This window comes from Cherax quadricarinatus, chromosome 22 (assembly GCF_038502225.1).
Source record: "Cherax quadricarinatus isolate ZL_2023a chromosome 22, ASM3850222v1, whole genome shotgun sequence".
Classification (NCBI taxonomy): domain Eukaryota; kingdom Metazoa; phylum Arthropoda; class Malacostraca; order Decapoda; family Parastacidae; genus Cherax; species Cherax quadricarinatus.
Genome location: NC_091313.1, coordinates 8684355 through 8703574, shown reverse-complemented (window position 1 = coordinate 8703574; position 19220 = coordinate 8684355). Strand labels below are relative to the sequence as shown.

The following is a 19220-nucleotide window of genomic DNA, read 5'->3' as shown; positions in this document are numbered from 1 at the left end:
ATTCCAATATTAACCTTGACCTAAAATGCTTTCTTGATAGTTGTGACAGAACCCACAGGCACAACACCAGACACAAACATCTCTATGACATTCCCCGTGTCCGACTAAACCTTTACAAAAATTCAATGTATGTCAAAGGCCTTAAAATCTGGAACACCCTACCTGAAAATTCCAAAACTGCAGACACATTCATCACCTTCAAAACTACCATCAGAAAACATCTTATCTCCCTGATACACCCTGTCAACTAATAATACGAATACCACCTGGTGGTTCACACTTACACTCACTCACCCATTTGACCATAAACAGAAATACCAATCTCAATCTCAAAATAATGAATCTTAACTAGTCATAAGTTGGCCTGTGATACTCCAATACTGAAACTACGTATAGTGCCAAAACAAAAGCATTCACATTGCTAAACTCACAACTAGTATTTAGTCACTTAGCCATAATACCACCTTATTTCATAATTTTGTAACATTTTAAACCTAAGATTTAATATAAGTCTGCCCGAAATGCCTAGCCATGCTAGGCGTTCTAGTGGTACACTCTGTAATTATTATTTTACTACATGTAAACCACACAATAACCAAATTCTGTAAACTCAGCATTGTAATACTTATAGAGAATAAAGTTTGAATTTGAATTTGAATTTGAATTTCTGATGGTAGTTTTGAAGGTGATGAATGTGTCTGCAGTTTTAGAATTTTCAGGTAGGGTGTTCCAGATTTTAGGGCCTTTGACATACATTGAATTTTTGTAAAGGTTTAGTCGGACACGGGGAATGTCATAGAGATGTTTGTGTCTGGTGTTGTGCCTGTGGGTTCTGTCACAACTATCAAGAAAGCGTTTTAGGTCAAGGTTAATATTGGAATTTAAGGTCCTGTAGATGTAGATTGCACAGTAGTAAGTGTGGATGTACTGAACAGGGAGTAAGTTTAGATCTATGAAGAGTGGGGGGGTGTGTTGCCAGGGATGGGATTTAGTGATTATTCTTACTGCGGCTTTTTGTTGGGTTATTATTGGCTTTAGGTGTGTTGCTGCAGTTGAACCCCAAGCACAGATAGCATAGGTGAGGTATGGATATATAAGTGAATGGTATAGTGTGAGAAGGGCAGTTTGCGGCACTTAGTATCATATCTTGGACCCCTCAAGGAAGGTTCCTTGATGTTGGTGAGGGGCTCTTGATTTAGGGAATTGGATCTGTGCTCCAGTTCCCCGAATTAAGCCTGAATGCCTTCCACATCCCCCCCCCAGGCGCTGTATAATCCTCCGGGTTTAGCGCTTCCCCTTGATTATGATGATCATATCTTGGAGAGGATCCCAACCGTTTTGGATACTTTTTTGGTTATGTGTTGGATATGGGTGCTGAAGTTCAGGTTGTTGTCGAGGTATTGCCTAGGAATTTGCCCTCATTATGCCTGGCAATTAGAGTGTTGTCGATCTTAATGTTAATTTGCGCATCTCCTGCTCTGCTACCAAACATAATGTAGTAGGTTTTGTCAGCGTTAAGCGTAAGTTTATTGGCTGTCATCCAAGTTGATATTTTGATCAGCTCCTCATTAACAATGGTGTTGAGGGTGGCAAGATTAGGGTGAGAGATGACGTAAGTTGTGTCGTCAGCAAAGAGAATGGGGTTCAGGTGTTGAGATACGTTTGGAAGATCATTGATGTATATGAGGAAGAGCGGGGGACCAAGGACACTTCCCTGCGGAACTCCAGTATCAAGTGGCTGTGTTGTGAACTATTAAGATAAAATCAAAGAAAACTCTGATGAGTGTGTATAAATAAACGTGTACATGTATGTACACGTTAAAAGATAAAGAATCACACACAAAGTGGGAGTTGTCACAGCTGCTCTTTGCTGATGACACTGTGCTCTTGGGAGATTCTGAAGAGAAGTTGCAGAGATTGGTGGATGAATTTGGTAGGGTGTGCAAAAGAAGAAAATTAAAGGTGAATACAGGAAAGAGTAAGGTTATGAGGATAACAAAAAGATTAGGTGATGAAAGATTGAATATCAGATTGGAGGGAGAGAGTATGGAGGAGGTGAACGTATTCAGATATTTGGGAGTGGACGTGTCAGCGGATGGGTCTATGAAAGATGAGGTGAATCATAGAATTGATGAGGGAAAAAGAGTGAGTGGTGCACTTAGGAGTCTGTGGAGACAAAGAACTTTGTCCTTGGAGGCAAAGAGGGGAATGTACGAGAGTATAGTTTTACCAACGCTCTTATATGGGTGTGAAGCGTGGGTGATGAATGTTGCAGCGAGGAGAAGGCTGGAGGCAGTGGAGATGTCATGTCTGAGGGCAATGTGTGGTGTGAATATAATGCAGAGAATTCGTAGTTTGGAAGTTAGGAGGAGGTGCGGGATTACCAAAACTGTTGTCCAGAGGGCTGAGGAAGGGTTGTTGAGGTGGTTCGGACATGTAGAGAGAATGGAGCGAAACAGAATGACTTCAAGAGTGTATCAGTCTGTAGTGGAAGGAAGGCGGGGTAGGGGTCGGCCTAGGAAGGGTTGGAGGGAGGGGGTAAAGGAGGTTTTGTGTGCGAGGGGCTTGGACTTCCAGCAGGCATGCGTGAGCGTGTTTGATAGGAGTGAATGGAGACAAATGGTTTTTAATACTTGACGTGCTGTTGGAGTGTGAGCAAAGTAACATTTATGAAGGGATTCAGGGAAACCGGCAGGCCGGACTTGAGTTCTGGAGATGGGAAGTACAGTGCCTGCACTCTGAAGGAGGGGTGTTAATGTTGCAGTTTAAAAACTGTAGTGTAAAGCACCCTTCTGGCAAGACAGTGATGGAGTGAATGATGGTGAAAGTTTTTCTTTTTCGGGCCACCCTGCCTTGGTGGGAATCGGCCGGTGTGATAATAAAAAAAAAAAAAAAAAATAAAAAAATGTATGTGTAGTGTGACCTAAGTAGAAGTAGCAAGACATACCTGTAATCTTGCATATTTATGAGACAGACAAAAGATACCAGCAATCCTACCATCATGTAAAACAATTACAGGCTTTCGTTTTACACTCACTTGGCAGGACGGAAGTACCTCCCTGGGTGGTTGCTGTCTACCAACCTACTACTTATTATTATTATTATTATTATTATTATTATTATTATTATTATTATTATTATATTATTTTCTCAGTTGTTTGTTGGGTTATCGTATTCAAACTTGGGCTATGTATGATGGAAAGATACTTCTTCACGTACACCAAAAATTAAAGAAATCAGACCATTAATAGCGGAGTTCACTTCTCAGCCATTAGCGGCCGCTTAGCAGTATATTTTTGTATGGTTGTTATGGTTATATTCTCATTTTTTCAGTCTCATTTGATAGAATGAAAGCTATATTACAAAAATAGATAAGATTTTGATTGCTTTCATAACGAAAAGTACCAATAATCATCCAAGTTGTTATTTTTAGCAGTTCAGCATTTACTGTGTCTGTTAATATGGTTGAGTTTGGATGAGAAAAGACATAAGTTGTGTCATCTGCAAATAAAATGGGTTTAAGGAGATGAGATGCATTTGGTAGTCATTGATGTAAATGAGAAAGAGAAGTGGGCCAAGAATGCTCCCCTGTGGGACTCCAACAAGAACAGTTTGTGTAGTGGAACAGGCTCCATTTGTGTATACATACTGGGTTCTGTTGTGAAGATAAGATTTTAGATAATCGAGAGAGTGTCCTCTGATCCCATAAGGTTCGAGTTTTTGGTGCAGAAGGTCATGGTCATCTGTATTGAAAGCTTTTCATAAGTCTATGAACAGTCCCAGGGGAAATTAATTTTTCTTGAGTGCAGAGTATATTAGTTCAAGCATATGTATAATAGCATCATTAGTACTTTTTTCGGTCTGAACCCAAACTGACGAGAGTTGAGTATGTGAGTATGTTGTAGGATACGAAGTAAGAGTAGACTTGTTTGTGTGTTAATTTTTCGAAGATTTTAGATAGCAGGGGCAGGTTTGATATAGGCCTATAATTGTTCAGTTCAGTTGGATCACCTCCTTTGAGGATCGGGGTGACTCATTCTGTCTTGAGTATGGATGGGAAGGTGGAAGATTCAGTGGATTTGTTAAAAAGAGTTGCAATAATTGGTGACAACACATGAGAAGCTTTTTTGTACATGAGTGGTGGTAAGTTATTTAGGTCCCCTTTCTTGTTCTTTAGTGTTTAGATGATAAGTGAGATTTCGGTAGAGTTCATTGGGGCTAAAAATAGAGTACGTGTATTAGGGTGGTTGCCAGTGAGGTAGTCTTTTGGTTGAATGTTTGAGCTTGGGATTTTATTTGTTAGTTTTGTTCCTATGGTAGAGAAAGACATTAACCCTTTGACTGTTTCGGTTGTATATATACGTCTTACGAGCCACCGTGTTTGACGTATATATACTCATAAATTCTGGCAGCTTCAAATCAAGCAGGAGAAACCTGGTAGGCCCACATGTGAGAGAATGGGTCTGTGTGGTCAGTGTGCACCATATAAAAAAAATCCTGGAACACATAGTGCATGAGAAAAAAAAACTCCGACCATTTTTTTTAATAAAAAGGCCGACTTTGTGATCTATTTTCGTTTAGTATTTATGGTTGTATTCTCGTTTTCTTGGTCTCCTTTGATAGAATGGAAAACATAATATAGAAATAGAGGTGATTTGATTTTTTTTTTTTATAAAAAGAACCTAGAAATGGAGCTCAAAGTAGGGGAAATGTTTGATTTTTGCCGATGTTCAAAAGTAAACAAATGATGTCATTGTCCAATAAACGTCCAACTAGCCATTCTAATATGCAGTCATGAATGGGTTGACATTATTTGTATAATTATTACAGTATTGCAGTGGTCTGCATAACAGTAAATCTTCTATTTTTTGGTTTGAATAAAATTTCAAAATAGAAAGCAAGAGTAATATCAGAGGGGCCTGGAGACATGACTGATGAACAAAGAAAATGTTATTTTAGAGCCATGAATGTCTGCATTGTTTATTCTGGACCTTATTTTGAAATTGTCATATTTTTTAATTTTCGTGAAATTGGCCAAATTGCAAATTTCTGACCATGTTATTGGGTAGTTGAAATCGGTAAATGGGCAGTTTCTTGTACTCAATCTATAGAAAAAGCGGAGTTTTAAAGAAATAGCTATGAGTTTGGTCGACTGGAACAATGGAATTAGCCGAAAATAGGGCTCAAAGTGGGCGAAATCGCCGATTTGTAAATATTGCTGAGGTCGCTAACTTTGCGAGAGCATAATTCCGTCGGTTTTCCATCAAATTTCATTCTTTTGGTGTCATTACAATCGGGAAAAGATTCTCTATCATTTCATAAGAAAGATTTTTTTTTTGCTACAGGATACACCTCAGGATTGGGGGTTGCAACAGTCAAGGGGTTAAGCTTGTTGGCAGTATCTGTTGGCTGTTTTGTGACAGCTTTTTTGTTCCTAGAATTTCAGATAAGGTTTTCCAGGTTTTTTTCATATCACCTTTTATGTCATGAAATCTGTTTTCATAATACAGTTTTGTGAGATACTTTGTTATTAGACCCATTCTGTACTGTGTTTCATATAGATTTTTTTTATCAGTAGATTTGAGGATGCTGTTTGTAAGCCAGGGGCTGTTTAGTCTCTTTGTTGTGATCTGCTTAGTTTTTATTGGGCAATGCATGTTATAGAGGTTTTGAGTTTTTTGTAAAAAAATATTAACACCTTCATCAATATCGAAGTTGTCTGCTAGCTCATTTTGCCAATGTCACTAAATGCTGAAATGAAGTTATTAACCCTTTGACTGTTTACATCGTATATATACGTCTTATGCGCCACTGTTTCTGACGTATTTATACGCGTAAGTTCTAGCAGCTTCAAATCAAGTGGGAGAAAGCTGGTAGGCCTACATGAGAGAAAGTGGGTCTGAGTGGTGGGTGTGCACCCTGTGAAAAAAATCTGGGACTCAGTGGTGCATTGTGGAAACGCCTTCTTGGTAATCCATTTTCACCATGCCTCACAATAAGAAGTACCTCACTCCTCGGCAGATTGGAGGTCTTTTGTTCCCAACTGATATCTCTAACAGTGATGAAAGTGTCAGTGAAAGTGAATTCCATGGTTTTCAAGCAGGTGTGACCGAAGAAGTGCCCAGGATAACGTAATTAGTGATGAAAACCCAGATGACCCACGACCTTCCGCCTCTGGTGCTGGGCCGGCTCGTTCACGTTCACGTTTACCTGTACCAGGACGAAAGAGGAAACTATTTGTCCATGTACAAGACTCAGATGTGAGCAGTGAAAGTGATAGTGATAGTGATTTCAAAGTTACTGAAAGCAGTTCTAGTTGTGACAGTGAGGGCGAATATTCCCCAGTGAAGCGGCAGCATATATGACGTAGCATGCGGTCTGGTAGTGTTTCATATGCTGTTCCAAGGGGAAGGAGTAAATCTCGGAGCACATCCTGTGGCCCTACACCACGACCTGATAGTGAAGATGACGATATTGTTACGATGGGTATGAATGACGTGAGTGAGGCAGCAGGTGGTGGTGGTGATAGTGATGGTGGCATGAGTCATGTGGCACCGGTAGCGGGCCACGCTACTACCCACGCTGCTGACTCTGCACAACCAGCCTCACCCAGCCCCACACTCCCACAACCTGCACAAAACATTGCAATATCCAGAACCTACCAGCAGACCACATCTGGGATTGGCAACAAGGTGACGAGTTTGTTCCCAGTCCCCATGACTTTGATGAAACACAAAGTGGAATACGGCCATCGTGTACACTTGGGAACAATGCTACTGAACTGGAATGCTTTCAGTTATTTTTCGATGAACCCTTGATGGACATTATTGTCAGGGAAACCAACACATACTATGAGTACACCATGGCAAATACAATTCTCTCGCCAAGATCACGGCTACACCAGTGGAAGGACACAACTGTGGCAGAGATGTACCTGTTTTTTTGCCACAATAATGCTTATGCCACATGTGTATAAGCACACTGTCACCACATACTGGGCAATAGAACGCCTGATTTCAACCCCAGGTTTTAGTGACATTATAGGTGTGAATCATTCCTTGATGCTGTTATGTATGTTAAACTTGTCAGACAAAACAAGGTTTGACAGAAGCGACAGGTTATATAAGATCAGAAATGTGTTTATGTACCTGAAATAAAAGTGTTGCATGTATTTTTATCCCTTCAGGAAGCTTGTTATTGACGAGTCATTGATTTTATTCATAGGAAGACTCTCATTCAAGCAATACATACCAAGCAAGAGGAAACACTTTGGTATAAAGTTATTTGTACTGTGTGATTGCAAAAGTGATCTCGTTTTGTATATCATTGTGTACACTGGCAGTAATACATTGAGAAATACCAGGAAGTTATTGGGTATCTCTGGTGATGTGGTTCAAACAATGATGGAACCATATCTTAGTAAGGGGCATATATTATTTACTGATAACTGGTACACAAGCCCCATACTCAGTGATTTCTTGCGAGTGAACCTGACAGACGTGTGTGGCACAGTGCATGGTAATCGTAAATATATGCCAAGGTTCGACGCTGGCACTTGCAGAGGTGAGGTGCAAGCCTTTGCTGCCAATGACATCATGGCATTTCGGTGGCATGACAAACGTGATGTCACATTGTTGATATCAGTTCACCAAAACGAAATGGCACACACTGGCAGGCACAATAGAGAGATCAATGAACCCATTCTAAAACCTGCAGCTGTCATGGACTACAACCTCAATATGCGCTTAGTGGACAAATGTGACGTGCAGATTGGGTTTGTTGATTGTGTACGCAAGAGTTATAAGTGGTATATAAAACTTTTTTTCCATCTTGTTGATATTGCCATGCTAAATGTTTTTAACATATACAAGTTGAGGACCAACAGCAAACCAAAATATGGTGAATTTTGTTTGTCGGTCATCAGACAAATAATCGCCTAGTACCAAGGAGCAACACCTGCAATAGACCAGCGCCCACAAAATTACCAACACACGCCATCTCGTTTGAGGCCTGGTGATCACTACCCCATACAACTGCCTCCTACTGCTTTCAAGAAAAATGCTCAGAAGAGGTGTTTTGTATGTGGACATACCACAAACACACAGACACACTCGTTTTATGTTTGAGGAGTGTCAAGTGCCACTCTGCATATACCCATGTTTCAAAGAGTTACACAAGCTGCAGCAGTTCTAGGAAAGTGTTCAGTGACTGTACATATGTATATATATTATGGAACAATAGTAATAAACAATGTTTTGTATTGTTTTTGTAAAAAAGTTTTATACACAAACTAATAGTGATAATGTTTGTTCAGTTATTGTGTTGTAAACAATGAGTGTATATTTGAACAGTGCACCTTACTTTGATCTCACAGGCCACATAAGTTACTTAGAAAAGAAAAATATTGGAAAATACAAGAAATTTTCGAATTGGAGTAAATAAAAGAATACCGGGTGGGCGGCATTTGCTGCTGTTGCCATACACCGCTCATTTTCTGCCAACTTTGTGCCTCTGTATCTCAGTAAGTACTGATGGCAAAAATTTTTTTTAGGCTTAAAGCACTCAGTAAAATAATCCTAACATTTTGGTAAGAAAAAAATTTTTTTTTTTTTTTTTTGAATATTTTGCAACATAGAATGACAAGTTTCAGAAAGGGGGCTGCGACAGTCAAAGGGTTAACAGATGACTCGTCATGTAATCGGAATGTGATCTTAGTTGTGTCCTGGGGCACTTTACACAAGTTGGTTATGAGAAAGATGGGATAGTGGTCAGTGGTGTTATCTGGTACGGTATACTGTTCTGTATAATTTAGTATAATTTTTTCTAACAGTGCAAGCACTCCTGGAGGCAGGTGTGAATCCTGATTCAACAAATGAGGATGGGTTGACAGCTCTGCATCAGTGCTGTATTGATGACTCTGAAGAAATGATGAGACTCTTGGTTCACCACGGAGCTGATGTAAATGCTCAGGACTCTGAGAAATGGACTCCTCTTCATGCAGCTGCAACCTGTGGCCATCTTCATCTTGCCAAGTTCCTCATTGCCAAGTGAGTTATATTCCAAAAATTATGTTTTATAATTTGCTAAGTTTCACAGTTATAAAAAGGTTTTGTTGAACATCAAATTCCAGGGTATAATTAAAATTTGTCTTGGATAAAAAGACTTTTGTTGCCAGAAAACACCTTTATTACTGCTACACATTTCATCCAAGGCTGAGGTTTATCAAGAGTTTGCCTTCTCCCACAGCCCAGCCTTAGGCCAGGACAAAATGAACTGTAGCAGTAATTAACCCTTTGACTGTTTCGGCCGTATATATATATACATTTTACGAGCCAGTGTTTCAGACGTATATATACTCAATAATTCTAGCAGATTCAAATCAAGCAGGAGAGAGCTAGTAGGCCCACATGTGTGGTCAGTGTGCACCATATAAAAAAACCTGCAGCACAGTGCATAATGAGAAGAAAAAACTCAGACCATTTTTTTTAATTAACCCTTAAACGGTCCAAACAAATCGACGTTCAAATTCGTAGCGCTACAAAAGTAGATCTACTTTTTTTAACATATTTTCATATGTAACAAAAAATAAAATGTAGATAAAAGTTTTTTTCACACGTTTTCAAATATAAAACAAAAAAGAAGATTACATTTTTTTACATACTTTCAGATGTTGAAAAAACGTATATATACGTTTGGACCATGTAAGGGCTAAAATGCTGACTTTGTGGTCTGTTTTTGTATAGTATTTATGGTTGTATTCTCATTTTCTTGGTCTCATTTGATAAAATGGAACACATATTATAGAAACAGAGGTGATTTTGACTCATTTTACTATGAAAAGAACCTTGAAATGGAGCTCAAAGTAGGGGAAATGTTTGATTTTTGCCGATGTTCAAAAGTAAACAGATGTCATTTTCCAATAAATGTCCAACTAGCCATTCTAATATGCAGTCATGAATGGGTTGACATTATTTATACAATTATTACAATATTGCAGTAGTCTGCATAACAGTAAATCTTCTATTTTTTGTTTGAATAAAAATTCAAAATAGAAAGCAAGAGTAATATCAGAGGGGCCTGGAGACGTGACTGGTGAACAAAGAAAATGTTATTTTAGAGCCAGGAATGCCTTCCTTGTTCATTCTGGACCCTGTTTTGAAAGTGTCATATTTTTTAATTTTCGTGAAATTGGCCAAATTGCAAATTTCTGACCACGTTTTTGGGTAGTTGAAATCGGTAAATGGGCAGTTTCCTGTACTCAATCAATAGAACAAATGGAGTTCTAAAGAAATAGCTATGATTGTGGTCGACTGGAACAATGGAATTAGCCAAAAATAGGGCTGAAAGTGGGCGAAATCACTGATTCGTAAATATCGCCGAGGTCGCTAAATTTGCAAGAGCGTAATTCCATCAGTTTTCCATCAAATTTCGTTCTTTTGGTGTCGTTACAATTGGGAAAAGATTCTCTATCATTTCATAAGAAAAATTTTTTTTTTCGGAAATTTTCCGATACCAGGAAGCACCTCAGGATTTGGGTTGCGACAGTCAAGGGGTTAATATTTCCTGTAACGTATTTTTTTTTATCCACTTGTTAGCTTACATTTTCTTTTATTACAATTTGTTTGTGATTATTAGAGATAGATAATTTTTGAAATTTAATCGAATCCTGAAAAAATATCAGCTGTTAGATATTTTGTTTAAAAAATTGTAAGGTCATCTGGTTTAAACTTATTATAGAGGTACAATATAGTGGGGTACCTTCAAGAAAAGTTGTAGTACGTTAATTTTTGAGTTCCAGACTATCATCTCAGAGTGATTGTTACTGAATCTCAATCAGTATTAGCTTCCTTAACTATCCTTACCTCTCAAGGAAAGCTTCTGTATGCTGGTGAGGAGCTTTTGATCCAAGGAATTGAACATATCCTCTTGAATCCCAATGCACTGTATGACTCCTATGGGTTTAGCACCTCCCCATGAATATAATAATACTATATCCTTAACCCTTTCAGGGCCGACATACCCTCTCCTAAACTTGTTCTCAGGGTTGGAAATTTTTCGAAAAAAAAAAAAAAAATTATTTATTCTTATGAAATGATAGAGAATCTTTTCCCGATCATAATGACACCAAAAGTAAGAAATTTCATGGAAAATTTATGGAATTATGCTCTCACAAAGTTAGCGGTCTTGATGATGTTTACGCATCGGCGATTTCGCCCACTTTGAGCCCTATTTTCAGCTAGTTCCAATGTACCAGTTGACAAAAATCATAACTATTTTGCTAGAACTCCATTTTTTCTATCGATTGAGTACAAGAACCCACCATTTACTGATTTCAACTATCCAATAAAGTGGTCAGAAATTGACAATTTTGCCAATTTCACACAAATTTCAAAAGATGCCAATTTCCAAATAGGGTCCAGAATAAACAAGACAGACATTCCTGGCACTAAAATAACATTTTTTCTGTTCATTAGTCATGTCCCCAGGCCTCTCTTACATTTCTTTTGCTTTCCACTTTGAATTTTTATTCTCACAAAAAATAGAAGATTTACTGTTATGCAGACTACTGCATTAGTGTAGAAATGGTATAAATAATATCAGTGCACTTGTGAAAGAATATTAGACTCGCCAGTTGATGTGTTTTGGATGCGTGGCATGATTTGTTTACTTTTGAACTTACGCAAAAATCGAACATTTCTGCTACTTTGAGCTCAATTTCAAGGTACTTTTCATTGTGAAACCAATCAAAATCATCTCAATTTCTGTAATATGTCTTCCATTCTAAAGAATGAGACCAGGAAAACTAGAATACAACCATAAATAGCATACGAAAATACACTGCAAAGCTGCTGTTTTAACCCTTTGACTGTTTCAGGCTCCTCTCTGAAACTGTCATTCTATGTCGCTCAATTTTTTGAAAAAAAAAAATTATTTTTTCTTATGAAATGATAGAGAATCTTTTCCCGATGGTAATGACACCAAAAGTTCGAAATTTGGTCGAAAACTCATGGAATTATGCTCCCGCGAAGTTAGCGGTCTCGGCGACATATGCGTATCGGCGATTTCGCCGACTTTGAGCCCTATTTTCCGCCAATTCCATTGTTCCAGTTGACCAAACTCATAGCTATTTCTTTTGAACTCCATTTTATCTATCAGCTGAGTACAAGAAACCTCCCATTTACTAATTTGGACTACCCACTATGGTGGTCAGAAATTGGCAATTTGGCCAATTTCACGCAAACTAAAAAAGATGCCAATTTCAAAATAGGGTCCAGAATAAACAAGGTAGACATTCGTGGCACTAAAATAACATATGCTCTGTTCATTAGTCACATCTCTAGGCCCCTCTTATATTATTATTGCTTTCTATTTTGATTTTTTATTCATACAAAAAAATACAAAATTTACTGTTATGCAGACTACTGCATTATTGTAAAAATGGTATAAATAATATCAGTGCACTAGTGAAAGAATATTGGACTCCCCAGTTGACGTGTATTGGACGTGTGGTGTGATTTATTTACTCCTGAACATTGGTAAAAATCGAACATTTCTGCTACTTTGAGCTCAGTTTCGAGGTCGTTTTCATCGTCAAAGTAATGAAAATCATCTCTATTTCTGTAATATGTTTTCCATTTTATCACCTAAGACCATGAAAACGCGAATACAACGATAAATACTATACGAAAATACACCTCAAAGTCGGCGTTTTATTCCAAAAAAACGATCAGTTTTTTTTTTCTCATTACGCAATGTGTGCTACAGGATTTTTTTTATGTGGTGCACACTGACCACACAGACCCATTCTCTCACATGTGGGCCTACCAGCTTTCTCCTGCTTGATTTGAAGCCGCTAGAATTATTGAGTATATATACGTCAGAAACATTGGCTCGTAAGACGTATTTATACGTCGAAAACAGTCAAAGGGTTAAAGCAAAAACACGGTTGGATTTTTTTTCTCATTATGCACTGTTTGCTGCAGGATTTTTTTTATACTGTGCACACTGACCACATATACCCATTCTTTCATATGTAGGCCTACCAGCTTTCTCTCGCTAGATTTCAAGGCGCTAGAATTTATGCGTACTAGTACGGCCCCAACCCTGAAAGGGGTAAAGCCTCACATGAACTTGTGCCTTTCTACACTAGGGTACTAGAAGAGCCAGCTTAGGATAATGAGTTATATAATAATATGAAAAGGATAAAAGGAAGCCATTTTGTTGGAGATAATCCAGTGCCTGACTATATGACATAACTTCTCTTGCTTTTCTGTTTAACCTGTTAACCGTGACAAACTTACTAGTACGCAGGTAACAGGTATGTCTGACATTCTAGCGCACACAATACAGTGGAACCTCTACTTACAAGTTTAATCTGTTCCATGACCTTGCTCGCAACTGGATTTGCTAGTTTGCAGAGTCAATTTTCCTCATTTGGATTAATTGAAATGGAATTAATTCATTCCAGTGGAATTCCAGGCATGAGAAAACACTTTAATAATTTCCCTAATATCATCTCTACAGCTTATTTATCTATCATAATTCATGTAATATGACATAATAAACAATATTAATAACATAGAAACGTGATATATACACTAGAATTAATAAAATACATGTCATTAGGTATGTGGCTAGTTGTGGTGACAGCAGCCATTGTTGTTGGGGTTTATAGGGCCACAACAGTGGCCATTCCTGCTCCTGACTACATGTGTAGAGAACCTAGGATAACCCAAAAAAGTCAAACAGAGTGACTTATAAGTGCTACACTCTTAATGCTACACTTAATTGCTGCACTCTTTATGCTACACTTTGCCACTGCTGCTTTATGTTGTCTGCAACTGCTACCTCATGATGTCTGCCACTGCTGCTTCATGTTGTCTGTCACTGCCGCTTCATGTTGTCCGCCACTGCTACCTCATGTTGTCTGCCACTGCTGCTTCATGTTGACTGTCACTGCCACTTCATGTTGTCTGCCACTGCTGCTTCATGTTGTCTGCCACTGCTGCTTCATGTTGTCTGCCACTTCTACCTCATGATGTCTGCCACTGCTGCTTCATGTTGTCTGCCACTGCTTCCTCATGATGTCTGCCACTGCTGCTTCATGTTGTCTACCACTGCTACCTCATGATGTCTGCCACTGTTGTTTCATGTTGTCTGCCACTGCTGCTTCATGTTGTCTGCCACTGCTACTTCATGATGTCTACCACTGATGTCGCCAAAGAATCAAACATTTCAAGGTACTTTTCATTGTGAAACCAATTAAAATCATATTTATTTTTGTAGTATATCTTCCATTCTATCACATGAGACCAAATAAAACGAGAATACAACCATAAAAACCATACGAAAATATACCGCTAAGGGGAGGCTAATGGCTGAGAAGTGAACTCCATTATTTATGGTCCAATTTCTTTCATTTTTGCTGTACGTTAAGAAGCATCTTTTCATCATACATTGCCCAAGTTTTAATAAGATAGTCCAACAAACAACTGAGATCCAATTCCCTAGATCAAGAGCCCCCTCACCAGTGTCACTTAACCTCCCTTGAGGCCCACTCGCATCTGGAAATTTTGCTCGCATCTGGAAGCAAAAAATCGACCGAACAGCTGCTCACATCTGGAAAAACTCGCACGTGGATGCACTCGTAAGTAGAGGTTCCACTGTATTTTGTGTCTTCAAATACACCACCTGTCAGGATTTTTGACCTCGGCACAACTGTTTGGGTCTTCTTCAATTTCTTCGTGCTTTTGAAAAAATCTGAGACTAGGGAGGTTCACACAATTACATTATGGGGTAGCACTGCCTAACCAGCATATGTAAACAGTGAAACCAGGACTGGTTGTTCCACCACCAGCTTCTTTATCAGCACTCTGGTGTGGAACTGCTAGGAAGATGCCGTATTCATGATACAGTGGAACCTCGGTTTTCGTTTGCCCTGGTTTTCGTCGAATTCGGTTTTCGATGACGCTTTTCGTCAAATTTTGTCCCAGTTTTCGTTCATCACTTCGGTTTTTGTCCACCGAAGCAAACATCTGCCTGCCTGCGCCCACACAAAGCATCCCATGCACTCGTTCTGAGTCAGTCTGGCTTTGTTTCTCGTCGAGTGAACATTACCCTGCACTTTCATACGAAACATTTCGTAATACAGTGGACCCTTAACCAACGATGGCATCGATTAACGATAAATTCGACTAACGATACATTTTATCGCAAAAATTTTGCCTCGACTAGCGCTAAAAAACCCGACCAACGCTATTCGTTACGTTCGAGACGCGACCACTTTGGCCTGAGCGCGCCTCACTTGTCCCATGGGTGCCAGTGTTTATAAGCTAGCCAGCCACCACGGTTGCTTCCAAACATACAATTGGAACATTTCATATTATCACAGCCTTTGTAGTGATTGCACCTGCAAAATAAGTCACCATGGGCCCCAAGAAAGCTTCTAGTGCCAACCCTACAGCAAAAAGGGTGAGAATTACTATGGAGATAAAGAAAGAGATCATTGCTAAGTATGAGAGTGGAGTGCGTGTCTCCAAGCTGGTCAGGTTGTATAGTAAACGCCAATCAACCATCGCTACTATTGTGGGCAAGAAAACGGCAATCAAGGAAGCTGTTCTTGCCAGAGGTGCAACTATGTTTTCGAAACTGAGATCGCAAGTGATAGAAGATGTTGAGAGACTCTTATTGGTGTGGATAAACGAAAAACAGATAGCAGGAGATAGCATCTCTCAAGCGATCATATGTGAAAAGGCTAGGAAGTTGCATGACTATTTAATTAAAAAAATGCCAGCAACTAGTGGTGATGTGAGTGAATTTAAGGCCAGCAAAGGTTGGTTTGAGAGATTTAAGAAGCATAGTGGCATTCATAATGTGATAAGGCATGGTGAGGCTGCCAGTTCGGACCACAAAGCAGCTGAAAAATATGTGCATGAATTCAAGGAGTACATAGACAGCGAAGGACTTAAACCTGAACAAGTGTTTAATTGTGACGAAACAGGCCTGTTTTGGAAGAAAATGCCAAGCAGGACCTACATTACTCAGGAGGAAAAGGCACTCCCAGGACATAAGACTATGAAAGACAGGCTTACTCTGTTAATGTGTGCCAATGCTAGTGGTGATTGCAAAGTGAAGCCTTTATTGGTGTATCACTCTGAGACAACCAGAGTGTTCAGGAAAAACAATGTCCTCAAGGCTAATTTGTGTGTGCTGTGGAGGGCAAACAGTAAGGCATGGGTCACTAGGGACTTTTTCTATGACTGGTTACACCATGCATTTGCTCCCACTGTGAAAAATTACCTAACTGAAAAGAAATTAGTAGTAGGTTGGTAGACAGCAACCGCCCAGGGAGGTACTACCGTCCTGCCAAGTGAGTGTAAAACGAAAGCCTGTAATTGTTTTACATGATGGTAGGATTGCTGGTGTCCTTTTTCTGTCTCATGAACATGCAAGATTTCAGGTACGTCTTGCTACTTCTACTCACACTTAGGTCACACTACACATACATGTACAAGCACATATATACACACACCCCTCTTGGTTTTCTTCTATTTTCTTTCTAGTTCTTATTCTTGTTTATTTCCTCTTATCTCCATGGGGAAGTGGAACAGAATTCTTCCTCCGTAAGCCATGCGTGTTGTAAGAGGCGACTAAAATGCCAGGAGCAAGGGGCTAGTAACCTCTTCTCCTGTATATATTACTAAATGTAAAAGGAGAAACTTTCGTTTTTCCTTTTGGGCCACCCCGCCTCGGTGGGATACGGCCGGTGTGTTGAAAGAAAGAAAGAAAAGAAATTAGACCTGAAGTGCCTCCTGGTATTAGACAATGCTCCTGGTCATCCTTCAGATGTGGCAGAGTGACTTTCTGTGGAAATGAGCTTCATTAAGGTGAAGTTTTTGCCTCCTAATACCACTCCTCTCCTGCAGCCCATGGACCAGCAGGTCATTTCCAACTTCAAGAAACTGTACACAAAAGCTATGTTTGAAAGGTGCTTTGTAGTGTCCTCAGAAACTCAACTGACTCTAAGAGAGTTTTGGAAAGATCACTTTACCATCCTCAATTGTGTAAACATTATAGGTAAGGCTTGGGAGGAAGTGACTAAGAGGACCTTGAACTCTGCTTGGAAAAAACTGGCCAGAATGTGTAGACAAAAGGGATTTTGAAGGGTTTGAGGCTAACCCTGAGAATCCTATGCCAGTTGAGGAATCCATTGTGGCACCGGGGAAGTCCTTGGGGTTGGAGGTTAGTGGGGAGGATGTGGAAGAGTTGGTGGAGGAGGACAATGAAGAACTAACCACTGATGAGCTGCTAGATCATCTTCATTAGCATGAGGCCAGACCTGAGGAAACTGCTTCAGAGGAGGGGATAGAGAAATTGAAGAAGTTGCCTACTTCTAAGATTAAGGAAATCTGTGCAGTGTGGCTTAAAGTGCAAACCTTTATGGATGAAAATCACCCTGACACAGCTACTGCAAGCCGTGTTGGCAACCTGTACGCTGACAATGTTGTGAAACACTTTAGAAATGTCATAAAGGAACGGGAGGTACAGGCCTCTATGGACAGATATGTTGTGCGACAGAAGTCCATTGACTCTCAAGCTGGTCCTAGTGGCATTAAAAGAACAAGGGAAGTAACTCCGGAAAAAGAGTTGCTGCCTCAAGTCCTAATGGAAGGGGATTCCCCTTCTAAACACTAAGAAGATCCACACTCTCCCCTCCTCCCATCCCATCATGATCACCAGATCTTCAATAAAGGTAAGTGTCATGTATTCTGTTCTTAGTATAGTAGTAATTGTGCATGCCTTCTTCAGTTTGTGTGTATTAAAATTAATATTTCATGTGGTAAATTTTTTTTTCAATACTTTGGGGTGTCAGGAACAGATTAATTTGATTCCCATTATTTCTTATGGGGAAAATTAACTCGATTAACGATTATTTCGATTAACGATGAGCTCTCAGGAACGGATTAATATCGCTGGTCAAGGGTCCACTGTAATCCGTTTTTTTTGTGCTTGTTTATTGAGTACGACTGCTGAATAAGCCATCATGGGGCCAAAGAAAGTTCCAAGTGATAAAGAGGCGAGAAATTTTAGCCAGAATGTGTCCAAGAGAAGGATTTTGAAGGGTTTGAGGCTGACCCTGACCACCCTGTGCCTGTTGTGGAATCTGTTGTGGCTTTGGGTGAGTCCATGGGGTTGGATGTGAGTGACCAGGATGTGGAAGAGTTAGTGGACAACCACAGGGAAGAGCTAACCACTGAAGAGCTGCAACACCTTCAACTGGAACAGTAACAGATCGCAGCTGAGGAAATTGCTTCAGAGGAGGAGGAAGAGAGAGGGGAGAATGTGCCTTTTTCAGTGTTTAAGGACATGTGTGCAAAGTGGAGTAAGTTGCAAAGTTTTGTGGAGAAATATCGCCCTAACAAAACTGTTGCAAGCCTTGTCTGCAACATGTTCAGTGACAATGCCTTGTCCCAATTTTGGCAAATCTTAGAGATGCCAGAAACAGACATCTCTGGACAGATTTTTTGTGCGACAGGGGTCGGGACTCTCAAACTGGTCCTAGTGCCAGTAAAAGACAAAGAAGGAAAGTAACCCCGGATAGGGACTTGATACCTGAAGTCCTTATGGAAGGGGATTTCATTCCAAACAATAGTCTCTCCTCCCTCTTCCCTCCTCACCGTCTTCCATACGTCAGCAAGAGTCTTCAATAAAGGTAAAAGTTAAGTTAAATGTTCATTTCTCTATTTCATTAGTCTTTTATATTTATTTCTCATTGTTTTCTGTATGTAAAACTATAGCTATTCTCTATAAAATGTATTTTTTTTTTAATACTTTTGGGTGTCTGGAATGGATTAATTGGATTTATACGTTATTTCTTATGGGAAATATTGCTTCAGTTTTCATCGAATTCGGTTTTCGTCAGACTTTCTGGAATGAATTAAAGACAAAAATCGAGGTTCCACTGTACTGTGAAATTCAGCCAATAAGCACACTATGTAGATTTCACTTAGGCCAACCCATTACAGTGGACCCCCGCATAGCGATATTAATCCGTGCAAGAGAGCTCATTGTTATGCGAAATTATCGTTATGCGAATGAATTTTCCCCATAAGAAATAATGGAAATCAAATTAATCCGTGCAAGACACCCAAAAGTATGAAAAAAATTTTTACCACATGAAATATACATTTTCCTACACACAAAGAGAAGGATACATGCAC

At 39.5% G+C, this 19220-nt stretch overlaps 1 protein-coding gene across 5 annotated transcripts in view; it reads left to right on the top strand.

The window, feature by feature from the left end:
* Window positions 1-19220, top strand: part of LOC128689610 (protein phosphatase 1 regulatory subunit 16A) — a 232031-nt gene that overhangs the window by 38714 nt on the left and 174097 nt on the right. For all 5 annotated transcript variants that reach the window (XM_070087483.1, XM_070087481.1, XM_070087482.1 and 2 more), the window contains exon 3: window positions 8831-9047. In XM_070087483.1, the coding sequence (XP_069943584.1) occupies window positions 8831-9047 (217 nt within the window). The remainder of the gene's footprint in view (window positions 1-8830; window positions 9048-19220) is intronic.